Source organism: Carassius carassius, chromosome 25, assembly GCF_963082965.1.
Source record: "Carassius carassius chromosome 25, fCarCar2.1, whole genome shotgun sequence".
In the NCBI taxonomy this organism is placed as follows: Eukaryota; Metazoa; Chordata; class Actinopteri; order Cypriniformes; family Cyprinidae; genus Carassius; species Carassius carassius.
This window is the reverse complement of record NC_081779.1, coordinates 3,972,125-3,995,245: the sequence shown is the minus strand read 5'-3', so window position 1 is coordinate 3,995,245 and position 23,121 is coordinate 3,972,125. Positions and strand designations below refer to the sequence as shown.

The 23,121-nt window shown below is 36.8% G+C and overlaps 2 protein-coding genes across 3 annotated transcripts; both read right to left on the bottom strand.

The window, feature by feature from the left end:
- Positions 1-4,616: 4,616 nt before the first annotated feature.
- Positions 4,617-14,961, bottom strand: daxx (death-domain associated protein). 2 transcript variants are annotated; one of them, XM_059509040.1, is made up of 12 exons: positions 14,801-14,961; positions 14,289-14,347; positions 13,826-14,062; positions 12,813-13,181; positions 11,841-11,972; positions 11,487-11,603; positions 10,546-10,777; positions 10,185-10,354; positions 7,547-7,703; positions 6,948-7,440; positions 6,049-6,154; positions 4,617-5,053 (listed from the first exon to the last, which is right to left on the bottom strand). In XM_059509040.1, the coding sequence occupies exons 2-12, from the start codon at positions 14,301-14,303 to the stop codon at positions 4,994-4,996; spliced, it is 2,088 nt and encodes a 695-aa protein (XP_059365023.1). In that variant the 5' UTR covers positions 14,304-14,347; positions 14,801-14,961; the 3' UTR covers positions 4,617-4,993. The 2 variants fall into 2 exon arrangements, with proteins under 2 accessions (XP_059365023.1, XP_059365024.1); XM_059509041.1 differs by having other exon boundaries at positions 13,826-14,059.
- A 2,053-nt stretch (positions 14,962-17,014) lies between these two features.
- On the bottom strand, positions 17,015-22,757 carry tapbp.1 (TAP binding protein (tapasin), tandem duplicate 1). Its single transcript, XM_059509042.1, has 8 exons — positions 22,569-22,757; positions 22,281-22,475; positions 21,786-22,034; positions 19,672-20,031; positions 19,244-19,567; positions 18,950-19,051; positions 17,651-17,679; positions 17,015-17,528 (listed from the first exon to the last, which is right to left on the bottom strand). The coding sequence occupies exons 1-8, from the start codon at positions 22,627-22,629 to the stop codon at positions 17,517-17,519; spliced, it is 1,332 nt and encodes a 443-aa protein (XP_059365025.1). The 5' UTR covers positions 22,630-22,757; the 3' UTR covers positions 17,015-17,516.
- Positions 22,758-23,121: the final 364 nt, after the last annotated feature.

Below are 23,121 nucleotides of genomic sequence, written 5' to 3'. Positions count from 1 at the left end.
AGAAGTGGAGTACATACAAAAGGGATTTAAATATCTGTAGTACATTATCTTCCTTACATTAACCTGTACTAAGTGAAAATGTAAAATTGATTAACAGTGCAAAAATAAATTATGCATATGGCAGTGTGCTTACATATTCTACAATAACCTGCCAGTGGAGCATGTTCTGCTTTACATTTCAGGTTTAGGGATGTGTCAGATGTGCTCAAAACACAAACTTGACTGATTGTCATTTTCCAGAAAATAAAGATTACAACATCTTGATACTACAATATTGTGTGTGATTATGCTGATAGAGATAAATCAATGATTTAAAAACAATTTAGCTTACACAGTGATTTCTTTCTATATTTCTCTGGAAAGGGTTGTTCACAACCAGTGTGTTGGCAGCTTGAATATACTCTGCATTAGTTGGACACCTGGCAGAAAGGTAGAAACAAACTCTAAATTAGAGTTTTTTTTTGTCTAATCGTCTTCAGATTGTGAATTGACCATAGTAGTTACAATAGAGGTGGTAATAATTAGTATACTTACAGGATGTATTCTGTACTCTATTGTACAAAAAGGATGCAGATATAAACAATCATCTCTGAAGGATTTGCCGTTGATGCGGTCATCGTTTTGTCTCACAGTACATATGTCTGTCAACAACAATAAACTAATTACTAAAGCTGCAAGATATAACGCAAAGGAAAAATTATGATCGTATTGTAACAAACTTATCTTAATATACATATTTGTGGTATATAAAGTATAGATAAACGTATGAACGATGAATAATTACCTCACATCTTTATCACCGCCACCTTGTCTAAGGAAATTACGTAAATGTATATTTACTGCTGATTGGTCAGCACCGTAAAGCTCCTTTCACCAATGAAAAACCTTTTGCCACGCCCCTACCTTTTGGCACACCCCTACCTTTTGGCGCGCCCATTGCTCCAGGCTGCAGCTACCCCTGTCTCGAAAAACCACCAGTAATTCCAACTTGTTTATATTCCAAACGGCCTTGACAAACAGCTCCCCAACCGGTCAAAGACGCGTCTGTCATGACAGTCTCTCGGAAAGCACAAATCCCCAGCCGAACTCCGGCTAGAAGGAATTCGGTTGACATCCACCGTCTTATTGACCGAAATCGTCCCATGTGGAAGACAACGGGGTGAAATGTTCCGGCTTTTCGTCCACCACTGAAAAGGGCGCATATGAAGTAAGCCCAGACGGATTACAGGGGATGCCGCTGCCATTGGACCTAAAAGTCTGAGGCACAAACTCACCGTCACTGTGCGACCCACTTTGAAGTGACGCACGCATGACGCGAGAGACTGAGCACGCAGGAGAGATAGTCTTGCTGTCATCGCTCGAGAGTCCAAGTCTATTCGCAGAAAGGTTATCCGTTGAGAGGGAATTAAAACACTCTTCTGGAAATTCGTGCATAAGCCCAGGCTGTTTAGATGATTCAGCACGAGATCCCGGTGAGAGTGTGCTTGAGTCTGCGATTGTGCTAACACCAGCCAATCGTCTAAGTAATTCAACACGTGAACGCCCTGGAGCCGCAACGGGAAGAACGCAGTATTGATACGCTTTGCCCTCTTAAGCTTATCTGAGGAACTTCCTGTGTCTCTTGATGATCTGAATATGAAAATATGCATCCTTCAGATCGGTTGTAACAAACCAGTTGTTTGGTTGAATCGGAGACAAAATAGACTTTACCGTAAAATCTTGAATTCGCCAAATCCGTTGCTCGCCGCAGCTCTTTCACAGCCTCGGGTGTGATACCCTCCCCTTCGTCGAGTTCTATTAAGAGCTCCGCTTGGTAGGCCTGAAAGACCGCCATAGAGTGGAGCAATGCAGCTGCCTGGCCTGCGGCCATGTAGGATTTCCCGACGAGGCTGGACGTGACTCAACACGCCTTAGAAAGAAGAAGGGGGCGAGACTTCCATGCCGTGGCTGAATTAGGCGCGAGATGTTCGGCGAGAGTCTCTTACACCGGAGGCATCGCTGCATAGCCATGGTTCGCCAAGTCAGAAATGGTGGCGAAATCCGCAGCCGCAGTGTTAGTAATGCGCGCCGAGTACGGCTGTTTCCAGGACCTCGAAACCTCCTGGTGGAGGTCCAGGAAAAAAGGCAAGGGCCTTCGGGGCTGCGCAGGTGTACGACTAGTTAGAAAACGGTCGTCCAGCTTAGATGAAGGTTGGGCCTCGGCCTTCTCAACCTCCCAATCCAGTCCCAGTTTACCCACCGCGCGAGAAACCACGTCCAACAGCTCGCTGTAGGAGGGGGAAACACGCTTCTCCTGTCCACTAGGAGGGAGAGGGCTAGCGTCAGCCGCGAAGTCCTCAGACCCCGAGGCAACGGTGGATAAGATGTCGTCGTCATATCGTCCACAACCGAAGGAGATAGCATCATATGCCTCCGGGGTGGGCTGTAAATCCTCATTAGAGAAAACGACTGGTTCGAAAAAGCTCGCTTCCTGCATTAGGGTAGGGGAGAGCGAGCGACGTGGAGAAAACATCAGCGCAGCGCTGTCCTCATAATCCATGTCGCACATGTCTCCCCAAGCCATCGCCTGGTGCGGTGCCTCGGCAGCCGCAGAAGTGACACGGCGGGGGTTAGACGCGGGGGCGACCTTAGAAAATACTTCTACCCTCGAGCGCAGTACTCTAAGCCGCAGGCAATCACAATGGGGGCAAGAAGAAAGGCCACTAAGTGCTGCCTGTGCGTGATGTAAGCCCAAGCACACTACGCACCTTTCATGAGTCTCCCTTCGTGATGAACCTGGTACACGGTTCTTTACCCTTCCAAAAATTCATCGCGTCTGCGAAGAGGAGTTGACACTGCTCAGAGAAAACCGCTGAGAACACGAGATGATTCCTAGGGCACAGATGATTCGCTGTCCTGAAGGAAATTAAATCTGAGCGAAATAGCATGCGCACTCAGGTATACGATGCGTACGCATGCGTGGGGCAGTGCAAAGCGCTATTTGGCCAATAGGATTGGCGGGACGGTATAGGGCTTCAGACATTCGTCACACCGAGAGGTGTTCCCATACGGTGACGTCACCGCAGTATCGAAGTGACCTATGAAAGGGAAATAAAATGTCTACAACTGTTGTGGTGAATCTGAAATGAATATGCGATGGGCGATATGAGACCAAGCATCTTCCTGATGTGGACAATAGTTTCACAGGATTCAAGATCTTCAAATGAAAGAAATAAAGTACCGGCAGCAGCTATTGGCACTAAGTGTAGATAGCATATTTTCTTAGCGATAGATGCTACTTACACTTATTGCAAATAGTAGCATTTTTTAGGAATATGCTATTTACACTAAGTGCTTAAGATTCTTTTTACACTGTAAAAATTTTACTACTTACTGCAAATTGTGGCAATTATCTGCAACTCAGTATTGTAGTACATCGTAAAACCATATACAATTAACTTATTGAGTGTAAATTGTAATTGGATGCCACCTTATTGGGACAATAAAGCCCTCCCGAGTCCCTACACCTATCCCAACCCTACCCGATTCCTCATTTTCATTGAAAATAAATGGATATGAACCAGTTTGATCGTGTCAAAATAAACGTTTTACCATCTTCGCCACTAGAGCTGATGACTGTTGGTTGTCTTTTGGTGGGTGGTTATTGTAAATAGACACTCGTAAAGTACCTTGTGCACAAATTATGATTTATTTTTGTTTTATTCATGTTTGCAAGCTCGAACTGAGAAGTTGAATGTTTTACTTTTTATCGTTTTGAATATTTCTGTTTAGCTTGAATTATTATTATTTATTTTTTTAAATGATAATTCACTCAAACACTGTTCTCTCATTGCTCGACCTTTATGACTTACTTTCTTCAGTGGAACACAAAAAAAGATATTTGTAAGAATATTGGAGTACTTGACTTTTATTGGATAGACAAAATAAATTCTTGAAATGATCTTCTTTTGTGTTCTGCAGAATCAGCATAAAGTCATATAGGTTTAAAACAACATGAATGACATTGACAATCACAGAATTTTTATTTTTGGGTGAAATATCTTTGCGTAAAAATAAAAAACTTTTATTATCATAAAATAAGATGCTATTTATCCACCAGACTGATGGAATAAAAAATGAATAGCCTTAGAACAATAAAATGTCATTTTCAAAGCAAGTTTTGCACATATAATACAAACCTGGTTATAAATATAAATGCTTATTACAACAAATTTAATATGGTTACTATTCTTTTTATGTACCATTTTCATGCCAATTAAATAATTTTAAATGAAAATACTGATCAATTTAATAAATCAATCATCAGCAGTTTCCAGAAATCATCTAAATACCAAACATCAAGTGTTTTGAGCTGTCTCCTGAGGCCAGTTAAAGGGACAGTTCACCCAAAAAATAGAAATTCTTTATTTTATGTCCTTGTGAATCCATATACTGATATTTTTGTGTATTCCACAAAAAAAAATAAAGATAGTTTGAACTATTTCTTTAATATGTAATCTAAACACAATTCCAGCATTTGTAAATTGGAGAATTTCAAGTAGCTCATAACTTGTGGAAAAGTATTTCTAGAGCTGCTTAAAAAAATCCACAGTCCACTGTACAAAGTTATCAACATTAAGTCAAAGAGTACACAAAATGAGTGCATTTATTGAGTTGAGGAGGGAAAGATTACTTCCCCTCATGACTCCTGGCACAAACGAGGATTGCATCCAAACCCTCAAACTAAAAACATAAATATAATACAAGATAAACCAGTGGAGTAAGAATGTTCGGAGGCAAAACCCATTTACAGTTGACCAAAATACCTCTTAAAAGCCTGAATGAATAACAGCACGCCACTTCCCCTTCTATAAAAAGTAAAAGGTGGCATTGCGTCTCAGTGGTGGAGGTTCAAAACATGATTGAACCAGTCCAAAATAAAACGATTTTTTGTTCTCTGTTCACATTGGCAGGCACTATTGGAGCAGGATGCTAACTGAGATGCAAGCAGAACTCAATCTGAATCAGACAGAACGATCACTTCCTCTGGGTCACACTGAGTCGCCACATTCACCTGTGAACACAGGAATAACAGGAGTTAGAGCTTTACTGTATGCAATGCTCAGTCGCAGTGTTACTGTAAACTAAAACTATTAAAAAACATACGTTAAATGAAATCGAATAGAAAAAAACGTTGGTGCAAAGCCAGTTATTTCTGAAAATAACTATTTAAATGAAACAACAACTAATAAAACCCACAAAATGACTTGTATTTAAAAAAAAAAAGCTTTCATTAATAAATACTACAATACTGTAGTCATGATACTAAAATAACAGCAGTAATTTTATTTAGATGGTTGAGAAACTTTTAATAGAATACAGTTATGCTAAAATGTTTTTAGTATTAATAAATATAATATTTTGCACATTTAAAATCAGATTATTTCATTTATTATCTAATATTTATATACTGTAGAAACACAACAAATTCATGCCTGGTGTTTCTGATGGTATTTGGATGGAGAAAAAACTAATAAATAAAGCTGATGTAAACTAATGAAACTTGTTCCCTAAAGAGTGAACTAAAGCTTACAGTTTTTTTTTTTAGGTTTTATAATAATATACTTTTTTCTGACTGTCTCTTGTTTTTCTTTATTTCCTCTACTTCCATCATTTCAGCAAATTTTTTGAGTTGCCGAGCCAACATTTAAGCTGAAAAAACAAAAACTGAAAATTTAAAGATTTACCAAATACATTTAAATATATATAGATTTTAACATCCTAAAATGTAGACTAAAAATGTAAAAAAAAATCGAATGAAATAGATAAAAATAAACATTAGTTCAAAATATTTATAAATAATATTGTACTACGTTAATGAAAATGAAAACACTGCAGTGAATTTATTGCGATGACTGAGAAAGTTGCAATGGAATTCCGTCATAGTAAAATATTTCTGAGCTCTTAAAATCAGCCTTTTTGCTACAGGAATGGTGTAATAATAACATGTTTCAGCAGAGATTCAGATTCCTTTACTGCACTGTTTCAATGCTAAAACCAAACAGCCACCTTATTTTTCTTAGGCGGTGGTGTGGCTCGTGAGCGTCCGACCATCGTCCTGGTCAAGTCTACTTCCCCAGCGCAGCAGATCACACCCGTATCCAGAGGAATATCACTGAGATCAAGAGAACGAGAAAAACAGCACTGCATGAAGACAGCTCTCACACTCATGTCGGTCCAAACCCATACAGACTTTATCCTCCAGAACACAAAAGGAGAAAAATCAATATTCACTGAAAATCTTGACATCTGCCAATGGGTGATTCATTAAAAAAAAAATCATTATTTAATGTTGGTTCTTTTGAATGAAATCAGATGATCTGGTTCACAAAAACAGTCTGAATGAGTTCTCTTTACTTGTTTAAAACATTTTCACTATACTTATCAACATAGCCAAAGAAAAAAAAAAAAAAAGATTCAGATAAAATAATTACAAATAAAATAATAGATAAATATTCAAAGATTAAGATTCATAATCATGATAAAAATATGAATGGTGAAAAATATATTTTTTGTGATACTATATTTACATGAAACCAAAACAGCAGACGGTTTGAATGAGACGCAGATTCACTCTCTAACAGCAGGTGGCGCTTGTGGAACAGCAGAAATATAGTTTTCTTGGTTACTGCTGTAAACAAAGCAGCGCTGCGCTTATAAACACTACATAATATACTTTATACAAAGGCAAAAAAAGAAAATACTATCTGAACTTTTTCCTCAGAGACAATCATATAAAGCCCACCCCCAACTTTATCAGGTTTCATTTAACATCTCAGCTGACTTGAATCGTCACATATTTTGATAGATTTTCAACCGGCTTGCAATGTTTTGTCCCTATAATTTAATAATAAGTTATTAATAACACAACTTCTCATGGTAACTTGGTGCGATTCATTTAGTTATACCTGTCCTGTGTGCGGTTCCCATTGTAGTGTTTAGTCGAGGGTCGTTTCCTTTTCTTGTAGTTGCCCATTTCGTCGATCAGTAAAGGGCTTGTTGGAGGTAGAGGACTGCAGTTGGCTGATCTCATGGGGGATGACGGTGAGTCCTTATTGGTTGAGAGAGTCTCAGTGCAGTTAGCGGTGCTTTCAGAAACAGATTTGATGTGATTAGTGGAAACCAGTTCTGTTTTGCTGATAGGCAACCAGTCCATGGTCTCTGCCTGACTGACGCTCTCTGTGGACGGAGGGCTTTGTTTCACAGGTCTGCCGTTTGTGCTCGTTTCTACAGGTTCCTCGTCATTTGAGCTGCTGGCTGGAGACCGCTGATCCTCCTCGCCCTGATCCTCCTCGGTGTCCTGGACCGATGATTTGATTGACAAAGGAGAGTTCACATCCATCGGCTGATCAGTGTCACTGGTGTTCAACTGCTCCTCTTCAACGTCCTCTTCATCATCATCTGAAAGACACCAGGAAATGAGAAATGGGGCTTCCTGCCAGGAATGGGCTTATTACGTACAAACAACATGAAGGAAGGAGATAAAGATGATTTATGTACTTCATACCTTGACCAGCTTGTTCTTGACTGGCTTGGATCTCCTCTTCAATGTCAGGATCGGAGGAATCATCATCTTCTTCATCTTCTTCATTCTCTTCCTCCTCTTTTTCTTCCTGTTCCTCCCTCTCTTTTTCTTTGCTGTCGCTCTGATGCCCATTAAGTGCCTGAAAGTATGACGGAAGCAAGGGCTAAATTTCCTCTAACAGTTGTTATAGGCAGTGGACCAAACCACTATGAGGCAAGGGAAGGGGGACACAAAACTTTCTAAACTTAATATGCTTTTTTCCCTCCTTTTTTTACTACTTAATTATTTTAAGTATGTGTCATTATATTATTGACAAAACACATAGTGGTTTGTAATGGTATTTACAATTATGTCCCTGGACGGAAGGACAAACAGATTAGGGCTGCAACTAACGATTATTTTGATAATCGATTAATCTGTCGATTATTTTTACGATTAATCGATTAATCGGTTTATGTACTTATATTTTAGTTTTTCCATTTTTTCCCCAAGTAAATTTTTAATAAATGGTCTTTATCATTCAGCATAGATTTAAGAGATTTTAACCATTTTGCACTGTCATATCCTCATCAAAAATATACCTGGAGTTGTTTTATTGTGTTAGTAATTCTTTTGTCGAACTCTTCTGCAATCAGAACACTGACCCATACTCTAGCAAACTTCACAAGGAGATTTCAAATAATGTTTTCACCATGGCAGTCCTTAGAGCTCCTAAAGTAGTTTAACATCCTGAACAAAGCTTATTAAGGAATCTTTCAGAACATATTTTCATGAAGAATAAGGATAAAACAGAATAAAATTGCAGTGCATTGTATTTTATTATTTACTGGGAAACAGCTTTATAGCTTTTGCTGTGAAATTGTAAACAATCCTTCAAAAAAAGTGCCAATGGCATGAAACCTGAATGGAACTCACAATTTAATGTAAAATCCATCAGAAGGTTGTCCAGAAAAAAAATAGGACACACACAAAAAACCTGCTGTGTGAAAAAGAGCAGTGAATACTTAGAAAAAAAAGTGCATTTCAAATATCTACATTTACCTCTCTCATTCAGTCATAATTAAGCTGCACGACTGAATTATGAACTGGTAAACGACAAACTGATCACAGAACATGTTTGTAAAGCTTTAAATGTTAACTGTTAAAAAGCAATGTTATCAGCTTTTACGACTAAACATTTGCAAACAACATTGTACTGGAGAATCTGCACAAATGAAAGTCTTAGGGGCCGTTCACATATCGCGCCTAAAAACGCGTGGAAAACGCTAGGCGCACAGCTTTCTCCTCCTTTCCAAAGCGCTCGCGCAGAAGCGCCCCTGAGGCGTCTGCCTTTGCTAAGCAACCTCCTTGCTCTCTCCTTGAAGACGCGGAAATTTCAGCAAAGGATAAATGGATTTGTAGCTCAAAAAAATCGCTTGCAGTAGCTCTGCTACTAAATTTATTTCAAAATGGAAATCCATATACAACTATGATCAGCTGTTCCTTTCATCTTGACTGAGCTTTTAACGTTGTTACGGGAAAGGATGAAGCTGATTGGTTAGTTCTTGTCACATGACCCGCGGTGCGGTTGCGGCATTCTGAAAAGTTTAAATGTTTTTAACTCGATGCGGTGCGGTGTTGGAAATAACGAACTTGAGCGCGCAAAAGACGCGATATGTGAACGTCCCCTTAAACAGTGCAGTAGTGCAGAGTTTACAGGTTACTCTTCTTTTTTAAAGGCTCAATGTAAAGTACTCCCACATCACGCTGAATGCTGCAGACATAGACATCATATGATGTCTATGGCTGCAGAGACGCTGCTCGGGAAGCACGTGACATAAAACAAGGCCAGCTATTGGCTATTCGCTACTTCTCCTGTTGTACTGGCTGAGTAAAACCTCCGGTGGCTCATTACTGCCACACTTTGGTCACCGCAGATTTGAAATATGCACGAAATGAGCCGCTTACGGCAAATAAAAGTTATTTAGCAACGAATCGATGACTAAATTAGTTGACAACTATTTTAATAATCGATTTTAATCGATTAAATCGATTCGTTGTTTCAGCTCTAAAACAGATTCAAGACTGTTTACGCTTTCAAAGAGATCCTCACTTCCTTTCGGACAACACAGAAACAGGAATATCTTTTTTTATATATTTTAAAAATTTGATTTACATTTTAAATAGGTTTTATGTATTATTACAACTGCATTATTTACATCAAGAAACAAGTTATTTGTTTTTATATGTATTATTCATATTATATAATTTTGTTTTAAAACATTATTTAATGCATACATAAAATAGAAAATATTTTTAATTTGTTTACATTATTTATAAATGTTTTTTCATCAGTATCGTTCAGTATAGGCTTTTATTTAAGTATTTGTATTTATTAAATATAATCATAATTAATTTCAATATTTAAAAACATTACATTATAATATTTATCAATATCTTTGTTTACTTGTTTAATATGTAGTTGATCACATTTGAAGTATTCTGCATCTTAGTTTGATTGTATAACTGAAGGCATTTCTTATTCCACTGGAGAACACCAAATACTGCACATGAAGCTGATGCAAACCAATGAAAAGAATCACTTCATGAATGATTTAAAGACAAAACAAGAATATATTACCTCTTTTTTCTGTCTGTCTCTCTCTTGTTTCTTCCTCACTTCCTCTTCCTGCATGTCTTCCTGTTTGTTGGCGTATTTGGTGATCACCTCCTCCAGGCTGCTGAGGGCCACGTCTCTGTTTGAGCGGAGCTTGCGATTTAGTGCTGGATCAGCGAGTGCAGGGTCTAACGCTGAAGGAAACACAGGGACATTCACCACGTGTGCTAAATGTACAACCAATAAATATTACCATGGAGTCCATCCAGGTTTACATCAATCCAGAAATATGCAGAAACTGTTGGTGAGTGTAAAGCATCAAAATTATACAACATGAATTGATTATGTTCTCTAGCTGAATTGGAGAGGAACTGAATTGAATTACTAGGTTTGTAGGAATCTGTGAGGTGGGAGCCAAAGTTGTAGACCATGTCAAGATGGCGTCTCTCCTGTAGTTTGTTGCCCGTCTCTCTGAAGGCTTCTTGAGCGATTTGTGTTATGTGTTTGCGGGTGAGCTGGAGACTGTAGCGTTCGTTGGCGCGCTGAACCACTTTCAGGATATCTGTGTAGTCCGGCGGATTATAAAGAGCTTCTGGACTGTTAATGTAACGTTCAATCTATAAACCAACCAGAAAAGAAGAAAGTAAAGACAAAGCAAAACGATTTATTTTTCATTATTTTCTAAATATTTGCCCCTGGATTTCATCCCATGAGCAATGTTTATCATTATGAGGGTGTATTTTTCATTTAACTTTTTTTATTTGAATGAATTTAAGAAAAACATCATATGTCAAAAATAAGCATTGGTAATTTCTGATGCCATTTAATTTTAAGTTTACAATCCATTTCTGCTTAAAGCTTTACAGAATGGTTCTTCAGCCAAACATCTGTTTCAATCATGTGATCAGTGACTGCTAATAAACAAATCAAACAATCTGATAAATCAAATCAGTCGATCTCTGATCCAATGCAAAGATTGAAGGGAAAAAAAATGAGAATGGCAGAATCTAAAAATTTTTCTTTGTATACTGGAATATTCTCGATCACTCAAGTGTGGCTTCAAAGCATCATCAGCTGAGCTCAAGTGCCCTTATGCTGCTGGAGCTCGGTTATTTCAGAAATTCATAAGAAGTATTAATAATGCAAGATGCCCAGACTGATGACAGATTGTGAGAGATATAAAGGGGGAGGAGAATTTATACTATTGTCAAGTTTTTCGATAGCAAGCACCCCGCTTATTGCGCTTCTGAAAACATCCTCACTCCTCATTCCTCGCTGTGCAATTAATTAGGAAGCATTATTTTGAGCAATAAAAATCTAGTGAACCTTTTTGTTGATCTCTGGGTAACGTGTTCCACTGTAGGCAATCTTCTGCTCGATCACTCGACCCGTCAGCATGTTGCAGCCCTTCAGCTCACACAGTTTCTCATAGATCTTCATCATCTGAGAGCACAAAAACAACATTAGAGATCCGAACAAGACTTGAGAAAATCTCATTACTTCAAAGTCATTAAGACTGCATTCAAATGGTTTTATTTACTATAACAACAACATGTAACTTCCAGTACTCTGTCCATATAGGACCATTCCTTGATAACAAGGTGCAAAGACAACTTTTCCTGAACTCTCAATTTAACTGAACCAAATCTGGAAGGAGATCACCGGAACGAAGAGACTTGCCTTGCGTTTGAGCTTGTGCTCCTGAATATAACTGGAGTCCTCCTTCTCCAGATCCTCCACGCTCAGCTCCCGCTCCTGAAGCCGTCGGATCTCCTCATTATACACCTTCAACAGGTTTTCCAGGTACGCTATCTGAAACAGAACATGGAAGACACACACAAATTACAACGCACATGAATATATCGCAAGTCAAAAAAGCTCTCAGCTCATTTCAATGTCCAGAAGTATAAAGCACAACAGTAGGGTTTCAAGTAAATTCCATACATTTTAAACATAAAAAATATCTTTAACATCAATAAATAAACCGGTACAGATCTAGCACGAACAAATATTTTTAAGTACTGGTCTGTTCTATAGAAGCCTACTTATACACTGCCAAAAATATGTAAAACTAGGGCACAATGTACTGTATTAATTATTTTTTACAGGTGTTTTGCCTGTATTTTGCACTTCTTTGAATTGTGTTTCATGGTTAATGGAAATGTCCATAAAACTACTGGATAACACCCTAGCAGAAAATTACCTGTATATTTTTTTTTTTTTTTTTTTTATGCTGGCATGCATTGGAATATTGTGCAATATACTTAAAATATCAGCATTTGTTTGCATGCTTTATTATATGAATAGTACATTCCCTCATAAAAAAAATATATATATATATATATATATATATAAAATGAAAATAGTTCTGTATTCCATTTAAAAGTGCAGCAAAACGACACAAAGTCAAACTTCACAGTTCTTACAGTAAAACTCTTTTACGATCAGACGCTGTTTCTTTCAAATAGGAATCTCCCAAATCCCACTTTAAATGAAACACAGAATGCACAACAAATAAAACAAGACTGAACAAGAATTTTTCAATCTCTATTAATGGAATCAATGTTTTTGAAAACCAGTAGTCCAAGTCAGTCCACAAATCGACCTTCTCAATATATAAAATCAGTGTATTTCTCAGTTATGCTCTAATACCTGTCTCCTTGAAGCCCTTTTCGTTTTCTTCATTTCCACATCGCCCTCTTGCTTTTCCTCCTCTTCTTTACCCTGCACCTCCTCCGTTACATTTGTCCCATTGTTCTTTTGCTCAGGTTTTGTCTGGGAGGGCACAGCCTGTATGGAGCTCCTCTTCCGAGCGGTGTGCTGTTTAAGAACGGTGCAGAGTTCGTTGATGAAGACGAAGGTTTTGCCAGCATTGGCCTGGGCTCGTGTAAGGCAGCGGCCAAGAGTGTTACGAAACTCCACCGATGTCAGGAAGGTCGGCAGCGCCTTGGAGTATCTGGTCTGCAGGTAGGTCATGACCTCCGGATGATCCTGCGAGTGTTTGGAGCAATGGTCCACAAACTGGAGCAGCAGGATGTAGGGACGGCATTGGGTTGGATTGGGAGGGACAAACAAGGAGGAAAAATAAGATTTGAAAAGGATAACAGAAAAACAGGGTTTCTGCCGGTTTATAAATGTAAGACTTTAAGTCTTTACATCTTCTCTAAATGTAAATGTCTTGTATTAGCAATGCTTTGAATTTTGAAAACACAGCTTCCAAAATATCTAGATTTTGTTTTTCAGCAGAAATGTCTAAAGATTCTTCATTTACTTGAGAAGCACAATGACATCTACTTGAAAAATCTACTTGAATCAACTAGAATATAACAAAAATGTGTTCTTGTTTTAATCATAAACTCATTTAACCATGTTCAGTTTCTCAGAAAACAAGACTTCATGTCTTAAGATTTAAGGATATTGTTTTGGAAAACAAAACACAAATACTGAGGAGGATGATATATTTATTTTTTGAAGTGTATGCAACATTATGAATTAATCCTCTAATTTGAAGAGTGAATTGAGACTTCTTAAGACATGCTGCAACACTGAAAACCCTGTCAGATGACAACATTTCTAAAGTGCTGTCCTGTATTTTTGCAGTTTGTAGTCAGTGTATTCTGCACTAATGATCTTCTTCTGTATAGTAATTCTCTTAAAATACATACCTCTGCGAACAGTTTCTCATTCTCCTTCTGCAGGACATGCGCGTCCTTCTTTGCGGAGGCGAACGGAGACTGTGTGATGTGTGTCGGCTGGTTCTTCACAGGTATTTTTGGCTGGCCATTCGTAGCATGAGAATAGGACGTAGATGCAGATGTGGAAGCTTCTTCATCGTCATCGTCAAGGATCACAATGCTGTCCATCACTGCTCCAGCCATCCGGAAGGGAGGAGAGAGCATCTGCTGTGGAGTAATGAATGTGGATGTGTCAGGCCTGCATTTCACCAACACCAATCCCTGGAAACATCCCAGTTACTCCTGTGCAATGCTGATGTCCATCATAACCAAGAAAACAGACCGTCTATGTTCTTGTTAGGGTTATATTTAACATTGCCATGCATATTCAAGTGCATTTTTAATATCTAAACATACATAATAAGCACTTCAGTTCAGTTTTTTTTGTACATACTTGAGCACTCAGCATTGAACTGGCGGCCCAAGACAGTCAAAGTCCAAACTGAGATGAACCTAGAAAACAACATACTCATCAGAGTAATACATCCGCGAGCAGGAGACAATTGTGTGTTAATAAATGTAATATTAGGGGAAATAATTTTCCAGTAGGGGTTCAATCCTCAACTGGCTGGAGTGTTTGTCATAAATAAATAAATTCATAAAATGTTCTTTAAAATAGTTTTGGGTGATATTTGTCACCACTGTAATAAAATAAAAACAAGAGACAGAAGATATATAATAAGTAATGATCTTTAGAATAATAATAAAATAATATAACGTACAATGATAACACAATAACAGTAGCTATGGCATTTTGGCGGTAACTATTTACCATGGTACCTTTTTGATTTACTTCGGAAGCAAGCAGATTTGTCGGATTACTAAACTCTATGATATCTTGACATTATAATACTAATAATTTCATGATATTTTATCTTAGATCGCCTGTTGAACTGGAGACTGTACCGTTAGCTCTTTAATTCGGTCACTCACTACAGCTTCATTCCGTTTACTTGTTAAAAGCATTAAAACACCGATCTTTAAGTGGAAGTATATAATATATAAGGTTCCTCACAATCTTCACAAACGCATCACAATTTTTTTTCTCAGTGTGATGAAACCTCGTTGTTGATCAATCAATAAAAACACGAAAGAATTTGCGCGCTCGGATGCTGAAACTCTCCGCGCTGGATCTCAACATGAGGTGCGCTGATTCGCTGTTACACAGTAATCTGATCCCTCATTGGCTGATCGCTGCGCGTTTCTTCTGCGGCTTGTTTTGTACGCAGGGACTTTGGATCCTCGTGAGCGCCGTGCAGGGAACAGGAGACCTACAGAAACAGCGTGCGCTTCCTCAGTTCACACTGTAATATGGTTTGGCATTAAACAGAATTGTACTTTATGTCGTCAGATGTGATGCAGCTTGTGTTTTGTTTCATCAGGTTCCCAATATGTGTTTATATCCATCTAAAGACCCCATGAGTCAAGGGCATATATCTTTTTGAACCATCTAAAGATTATATCTCACTTCAGTAACTGTGCTGTTGTACATTGCTATTATATAGAATAACCTGGAAACATAATAAATAAAATCTGGAAGCTGTAGGAATCTGGAATATGTTTCATTTCAGCAACTGTTTCGACTCAGAAACTTTATAATATAAAGAAAACAATCAGAGCACAAACCTGCATCGGTCAAATTATATTATACACGCTCTCTTGATGTATGTGTTTAATATGTTTTCTTCATTAAAGATTTATATATATATATATATATATATATATATATATATATATATATATATATGCTGTTATTAAAGAGAAGCCAGAGAGTTTGGTAAATAACTGTGGTTCAGAATCGGGGAAGATTTTTAATAAAGAAAAAAAAAAAACAATTGTACGAACTTTATAAAAAAAGGGAGTTACAAGTCAGATTTTTAGATGATCTGCAGGAATCTCAGCTTTGTTGTTTTGACCAAACTCCTTTTTTTAAAAAAAAGAGTGAAAATTTCTTCAACATGACCAGCTAATACTATCATAAATTCTGCCGACTGATGAAATCCTCTCATTAGCAAAATGAAAACAGTTTGATTCATTCCTTTACTAGTTTAATTATTCAAATTATAATTCATGCAGAAATTTGTAGATTTATTTATTGTGTTTAATTACAGTGATTGGTGATGTTCCACTCATCCTAATAAATCTATTGGCTGGAATTTACAACCTTGAGAAGAGGCAAATTAATCATTGTGTTAACAGCGCAAAGATTGTGGGTTTGATTCCTATGGAAACACATGTCAGGTAAAAAAAAATAAAAAATTGTTAGCCTGTAATTTGCTTTGGATAAAAATGTCTGCTAAATGCATAAATGTCTATATACTAAATGTATACATTTATCTTCAGTGACAACAAAAACAACAATGCAAATTATTGTTTTATAGGATTTGTGGAATTTTTATTTGTTTTGATATCAGTACTGATATCAATAACAGTACCAAAATCCTTAAAAACATGAGTTATTACATTAGTGTATCTAATCAGGTTGATTCAGACATATTTGTTACTTCATGAAGATTTTATGGTGTGTTGCTTCATTGCATGCTGCTTGGTTTGTCAAATGGGTGGTTTATTTAATGGATGTAAATAAACATTATGTTTTGACCTTTTTTTTTTTTTTTTTGCTGTTGTCAAAATAATGCATTCATGTGATCCATTGATCTGTAAGTGGTTAGTGACTTTAGGACTTGCCTCTGCCATATTCTGAGTATTTATATTAAAAGCACTGGTTCATTTCACCCAAACTTTAGATTATACTAATAGATAATTATTTGAAAGATTTTTCTCTGCAATTAAAAAAAATAAAAAAATCTATATTTTGCCACTATTGAAATATCATCCTTAATGTTTTTTTTTTTTTTTGCCAAAAATCAAATATGCATTTTCTTTGTACTCTGCACATTCTGTTCAAGGCCTTGGACATTTCCTCCATTATAAATAATTTAATAAATGTAATATTTTATATAATCATTTTATTAATACATTTTCTGACATCATAGATGTTTATAAACTGTATTCTTTATTTTTGTACCACTGTCGGTACCATTGTTGCACAATAAAACAATTAAAATACAGGAGCCATATTTGAGCTACTAAATAATGACATTAAAACCAATAAAGTAATTTTTGTTTTGTTTTTGTTTGAACTAGTTACAGAAAATAAAATTCAAATATTACAAAGAATGCTGCAATACAGTCTTTAGTTTGACAAGTTTGATTATTATTATTCTGTACTATTTCAGATAAAGTAATAAAACATTACGTTTAAAAGGGAAATCAAATGTTTGATTAGACACTCCCTTCACACTCATAAGATGACTTCATACTTATACAAAGAAAAAACAATAATGGCCACATTCCTGTTGTATTTAAAATACAATTAATTCACATGTTACATGACAAAATTTACAGATTTTTTTAAACTGCATTTTCTACAACCTGCTTTAACTTATTTTAATAAAAAAAGAAAACTTACACAGAGTAACCAATGCGAACACATACAGCAGTCTAAAAATCATGAGCAAAGACTGAAACTCAAATACATACAACTATTCTCAAAAGATCCTTTACAAAACCAGTTTCACTGCACACTGTTCAGCTTTTAAAATCACCTCCAGCTCCAGGTTTACTTCTCCTTCTGCAGAACACACAGAGATATCAAATAAGCAGACAGTTATAAATTCAAACTAAAGATTACATGAATTACATTTAAACTTTTGAGAATGTTGTTTGCAGTTAATCAAAAAAGGCGTTGTTTACCTTATCCTTTAATTCAGTTTCACTGGAGTCTATATGAAAACAAATCATAAATAAAATTAATAAAAAATACATTCAAGGCATCTCATATCACAAACACAATATTAGTCTATATATACTGCAATACAAAAATACAAAATAATCGATTTTTCTTTTATGACAAAAATCATTAGTATATTAAGTAAAGATCATGTTCCATGAAGATATTCTGTAAATTTCCTACCATAAATATATCAAAACTTAATTTTTGATTAGTAATATGCATTGTTAAGAATTAATTTTTGACAATTTAAAGGTGATTTTCTCCAGATTCCAGATTTTCAAATAACGTATTTTTCGCACTATAAGTCGCACCTGAGTATAAGTCGCATCAGTCCAAAAATACATCATGACGAGGAAAAAAACATATATAAGTTGCACTGGACTATAAGGCTACGTTCACACTGCAGGCTGAAACAACCCAATTCCGATTTTTTTGCCCCTATGCGACCTGTATCTGATCTTTTCATGACAGTCTGAACGACACAGATCCGATCTTTTCAAATGTGACCCAGGCCACTTGGGTATGTGGTCCTGAATCCGATACGTATCCGATCTTTTGAAATGCGACCTCCGTCTGAACGGCCAGGCCACATGTATCCAACCCGTACGTCATTGATACGCTACAAACGTCATACGTCTGCGTTGAAGTAGGCGGAACGAGAAGATAAACTGATGAATTCTGTATAAGTGAAGCCACTCACATCAGTATCCCACCACTCCTGGCTGCGACTCCGCACCCACACGTTTCTCTGTACCAATGTTGCTAACACTGCTTCACAAAACGCCATGGCCAAAAACCTTGCTCTCCTCCTTCTTTTTAATTTTCTTCTTAAAACGAGAAGATTGTAATTTTGCTGGCTCAGTTGGGAAAATAACTTTAATATTGCAAAAAGAGCTCCGCTGTTGACTACACTGTTGTTGACATCCATGTTTAACTTTAGCTTCTTCCGCAAACAACGAGTGACGTCGTTGAGCGTTGAGAGGTGGCAGGAGAGGGTAATGTTTTCTATTGGTTCATTTCTCTTGGTTCATTTCTCTCAGTTCATGTCAAATAAATTTTTATAAATAAGTCGCACCTGACTATAAGTCGCAGGAACAGCCAAACTATGAAAAAAAGTGTGACTTATAGTCCGGAAAATACGGTAGTTGTATCTCTTTTTCATAGATTCATATATCTTATTATTTTTTACTACAGATACCATTCTAAAGTGAAACCAGAAAAAAAAATTACATTGTAGTGATTTTACTGAACTGACTCACCAGAAGAGCTAAATGTCCAGGAAAGGAACTTTATCAGACCGTAAAGAACAAGTGCAACAGCGACCATCGCCATCGAGTCCTCAATAGAAGGAGCACTGACACCTGAAATCAACAAAACACCAAAACAACACTTACAGAGCATTCTGACGGACAGAAATATTCTTCAGGAAATGCCAATTGAAGATGCACTAAAGTCTATAAACAATATAGAAGAACACAGTAGCAATGAATCAGTGTTCTTGAACTATTAATCTTCAGTGAAAGGTTCAATCTTCCTATGACAGAATAACTCACCGATCACATTGAGAGTCGCAGCAGCTCGTCGTGTTCCTCCCTCGTGTTTGGCCACACAGGTGACTTCTCCACCACGACCGAGTCCCAGCTTCCCCGAGTCCAGCTCCAGACGGCTGCTCTGACTGAAGGTGCCATCAGACGCCTGTCTGTGCCCCGTTACACTGCCCTGACTCAGAGACCGGGACGTCCCGTCTGCACCGCTGAACTCCCAGCTCAGATCCAGAGTGTGAGGAGCAAAACCAGACGCCTCACACTGAACCACCAGCACCTGCCCAGGAACCAGCAGAGGAAGAGGAGACGGGTAGATGGACAGAGACGGAGGCTCTGGAAAGAAAACAGGCACTGATGTTACTATTCTATTTATAATTGTAATAGTTAATAAACTAGTTGATTACAGCACCAGATGCATAATAATTCAAGCATCTCACCAACTATCTCCAGGTCCACAGCTACCTGAGCCAGCAGGTGTGGAAGATACACTGTGCAGATGTAAGTTCCTGAGTGTCTCACTTGAGATTCTTCCAGAATCAGTGATGCATTTCCTGTTTCATAGAGGCCTGTGATGTTGATATCGGCTCCAGTCTCTGATGTCTCTGCAAACCGATCGTTCTTGCCATCGTAAGCGAGGACCAGCCGTCCTTCACCGCGGAACTGATAACGCCACTCGATAGAGAATCCAGAGCCGTGAACCGGAGAAGACGGATCCACCCAGAACCCACAGTCCAACAGAACCGCTTCTCCCAGTCTAGAGCGGACCACAGGAGTCTTACTGGAGACACTGAGGATGACTTCAAGAGAGACAGAGGAAAGTGTGAGATGAAGTTAACAGTGTTTAACCATCATTAGCTCTGAAGGGTTAAACAGATACTTTACTTTAATGACTCAAATTCCAAGATACATGCCTTGCAATAACTTATAGAATGCAAATCGATTTTTTTAATTGATTAAAATTAAAATACAAAAACAAAATATGAAATCACATCAAGTTTTATAGATTGCAAAATGTAATTGGAATGCTAATTAATAATAATAATTAAAAAAAAAAAAAAAAAAAAAAAATTATATATATATATATATACAGTACAGACCAAAAGTTTGGAAACATTACTATTTTTTTTTTTAAATAAGTTACTTCTGCTCATCAAGCCTGCATTTATTTGATCAAAAATACAGAAAAAAATTTAATATTGTGATATATTATTACAATTTAAAATAATTGTTTTTAAATTTATTATACTTTAAATTCTCATTTATTTCTGTGATGCAAAGCTGAATTTTTAGGATCATTATCACATGATCCATTAGAAATCATTCTAATATGATGAGTTGGAAACAGTTCTGCTGCTTAATATTTTTTCAGAACATGTGATACTTTTTTAGGATACTTTGATGAATAAAAAGTAAAAAAAAAAAAAAAGAAGCTATGTTTTTAAAATATAAATATTTTGTAATAACAATATACACTACTGGTCAGTAATTTTTTTCTTTTTTTTTATAAAATCAATACTTTTATTCAGCAAGGATGTGTTAAATTGATAAAAAGTGATAGTAAAGTAAATATATTATTAGAATATATATTATTAGAATTTTTTTTTTATTTTGAATAAATGCAGTTCTTTTTAACCTTTTATTCATCAAATATATTAGACAGCAGACCTGTTTCCAACACTCATAATAAATCAGAATATTAGAATGATTTCTAAATGATCATGTGATAGACTGATGTTACATGTGACACTGAAGGCTGGAGTAATGATGCTGAAAATTCAGCTTTGCATCACAGGAATACATTTTTTTTTAAGTATATTCAAATAGGAAACTATTATTTTAAGTTGTAATAATATTTCACAATATTGCTGTTTTTTCTGTATTTTTGATCAAATAAATGCAGGCTTGATGAACAGAAGAAACTTCTTTCAAAAACATTAAAAATAGTAATGTTTCCAAACTTTTGGTCTGTACTGTATATAAAATCAAAATTATGTATAACCATGTATAATACTACTAATAATACTGCTACCGATTATAATTATAAAATACATAATATGCATTAATTATAATTATTTATACAATCTGCCCATATTTTATTTTTTTGCAGTTACCCAATATATTTAGAAACTGAAATTATATTATACACAATTAATATAATTTATTATTATTATAAATATAATTCTGCAAATATATAGTATATATTATTATATGCAGTAATGTATAGGATGTTATTTGTTCTGCAATATATGTGGAACATCTTCAAGAAACGACTGAAACATCTCTTTGTTCTTCATTTGGCCCTCTAACTCTAGCACTTCTTTTTCTATCCTTACTGCTCGTGTGTGTGTGTGTGTGTGTGTGTATATATATATATATATATATATATATATATAAACCCTTGTTACATGTATTACATTAGGCTAACCGAGACTTGTCACAGCACTTCCATATAATTGCCCTTTTGTTGGTTTGATTGGTTCTATTGTCCTCATTTGTAAGTCACTCTGGACAAAAGCCTCTGACTAAATGTAAATGAACCTGGACTCTTTACCTTGTGGCTCTTTAGAAGCTGAAGGCGCTCTCATGATATTGGACAGCGTCAGCTGCTCATCAAGCCCTTGTGCTGCCACTGAGAACCAATCAGCTTGCAGGTAGACCGGACTCTGGGCGGAGTCAGTGAGAGCAGACGCCCATCTGACCATGGAGGCATGAGGCATGAAAGGGTTAATCTCACACTTGGGTTTGTTCACAGAGCCTTTGGGTGGATTCAGAGCAGCGCTGCAGAACGTCCCAGCTGGATCTGGAGGACGATAGTGCATTAAATATCATTTATTGTCAAACAGTTGCTTCACACTTTAGAACCGGTGCCAGTTTACAGTGTCATTTGTGACTGTAGTGCTGGATCGTGTTGGTATAGAAAATTATTTTGAATACAGTATTATAGTACCATACTATAAGCATTAAAGTAGATACAGATCACTTAGTGAGACCAACATTACAGTCAGCATTATACATTTTTAAAAGGTCATGCTGCATTGTTACTGACCAGTCACATAATAAATCCTGGACGGGCTGATGTCTGCAGGAGGATGAAGTGCAGACAAGCTCTCTTCACTGTAGACTTCAGTCTTGATGAACATTAGAGATTTCTCTTGACTCATTGGCACTGAGAAACCCCCTCCATGACCCGGTTTCTCCTGAACAAACCAGCACTCCAGAACAGGACATCCAGAGGCGGAAGCTGCAAAATAATTAGAGAGATTATGAGAATAATGTTCATTGGTCACACACACATAAGATTTAGTTTTGAGTAGTAAAAGGCAGCAAAACGTACCACCAAAAAACAATGTAAGAGCGATGATCGATATCTTATAAATGGTCGAAATCTCAGGCATAGTTGCTGTTAATGTTAAAATGCTAACTCTTTGTTTAACTGTGCCTGTTTGGCGTATTAAAGATCTGTTGGGTTTCCCCGAACCATTCGTGCAGCTTTCTGCCAGTTTTACTTTCAGTTGCAGGGCGCATGCGCACTGCTTTTTGTTTTGAGCTAATACATAATCCAGCACAGTCTTTGTGGAATTTAAATGTAATACTCTGTTGTCGTGTGACATGTTTTTATTTAAAGGTATTGTAACCTCCCAGAATATATACTAAAAGCACTAAAAATATGCATTTCTCTCCATTATGAATTTGATCTTTTATGTTATTAGTCTCTTCTAGATGGCGCTCTGAACCAACAACAGTGTTTTAGCCTGACTGTGATATCACGTGGTTTGTCGGAACAGAGTGCAGATAAGGACACAGAGAAATAAAATCAAGAGGTCCTGCTACCCAAACATGTGTAGCCAGTGTGGTTTTATGCATTGTTTATTCGCATATCTTTTTTA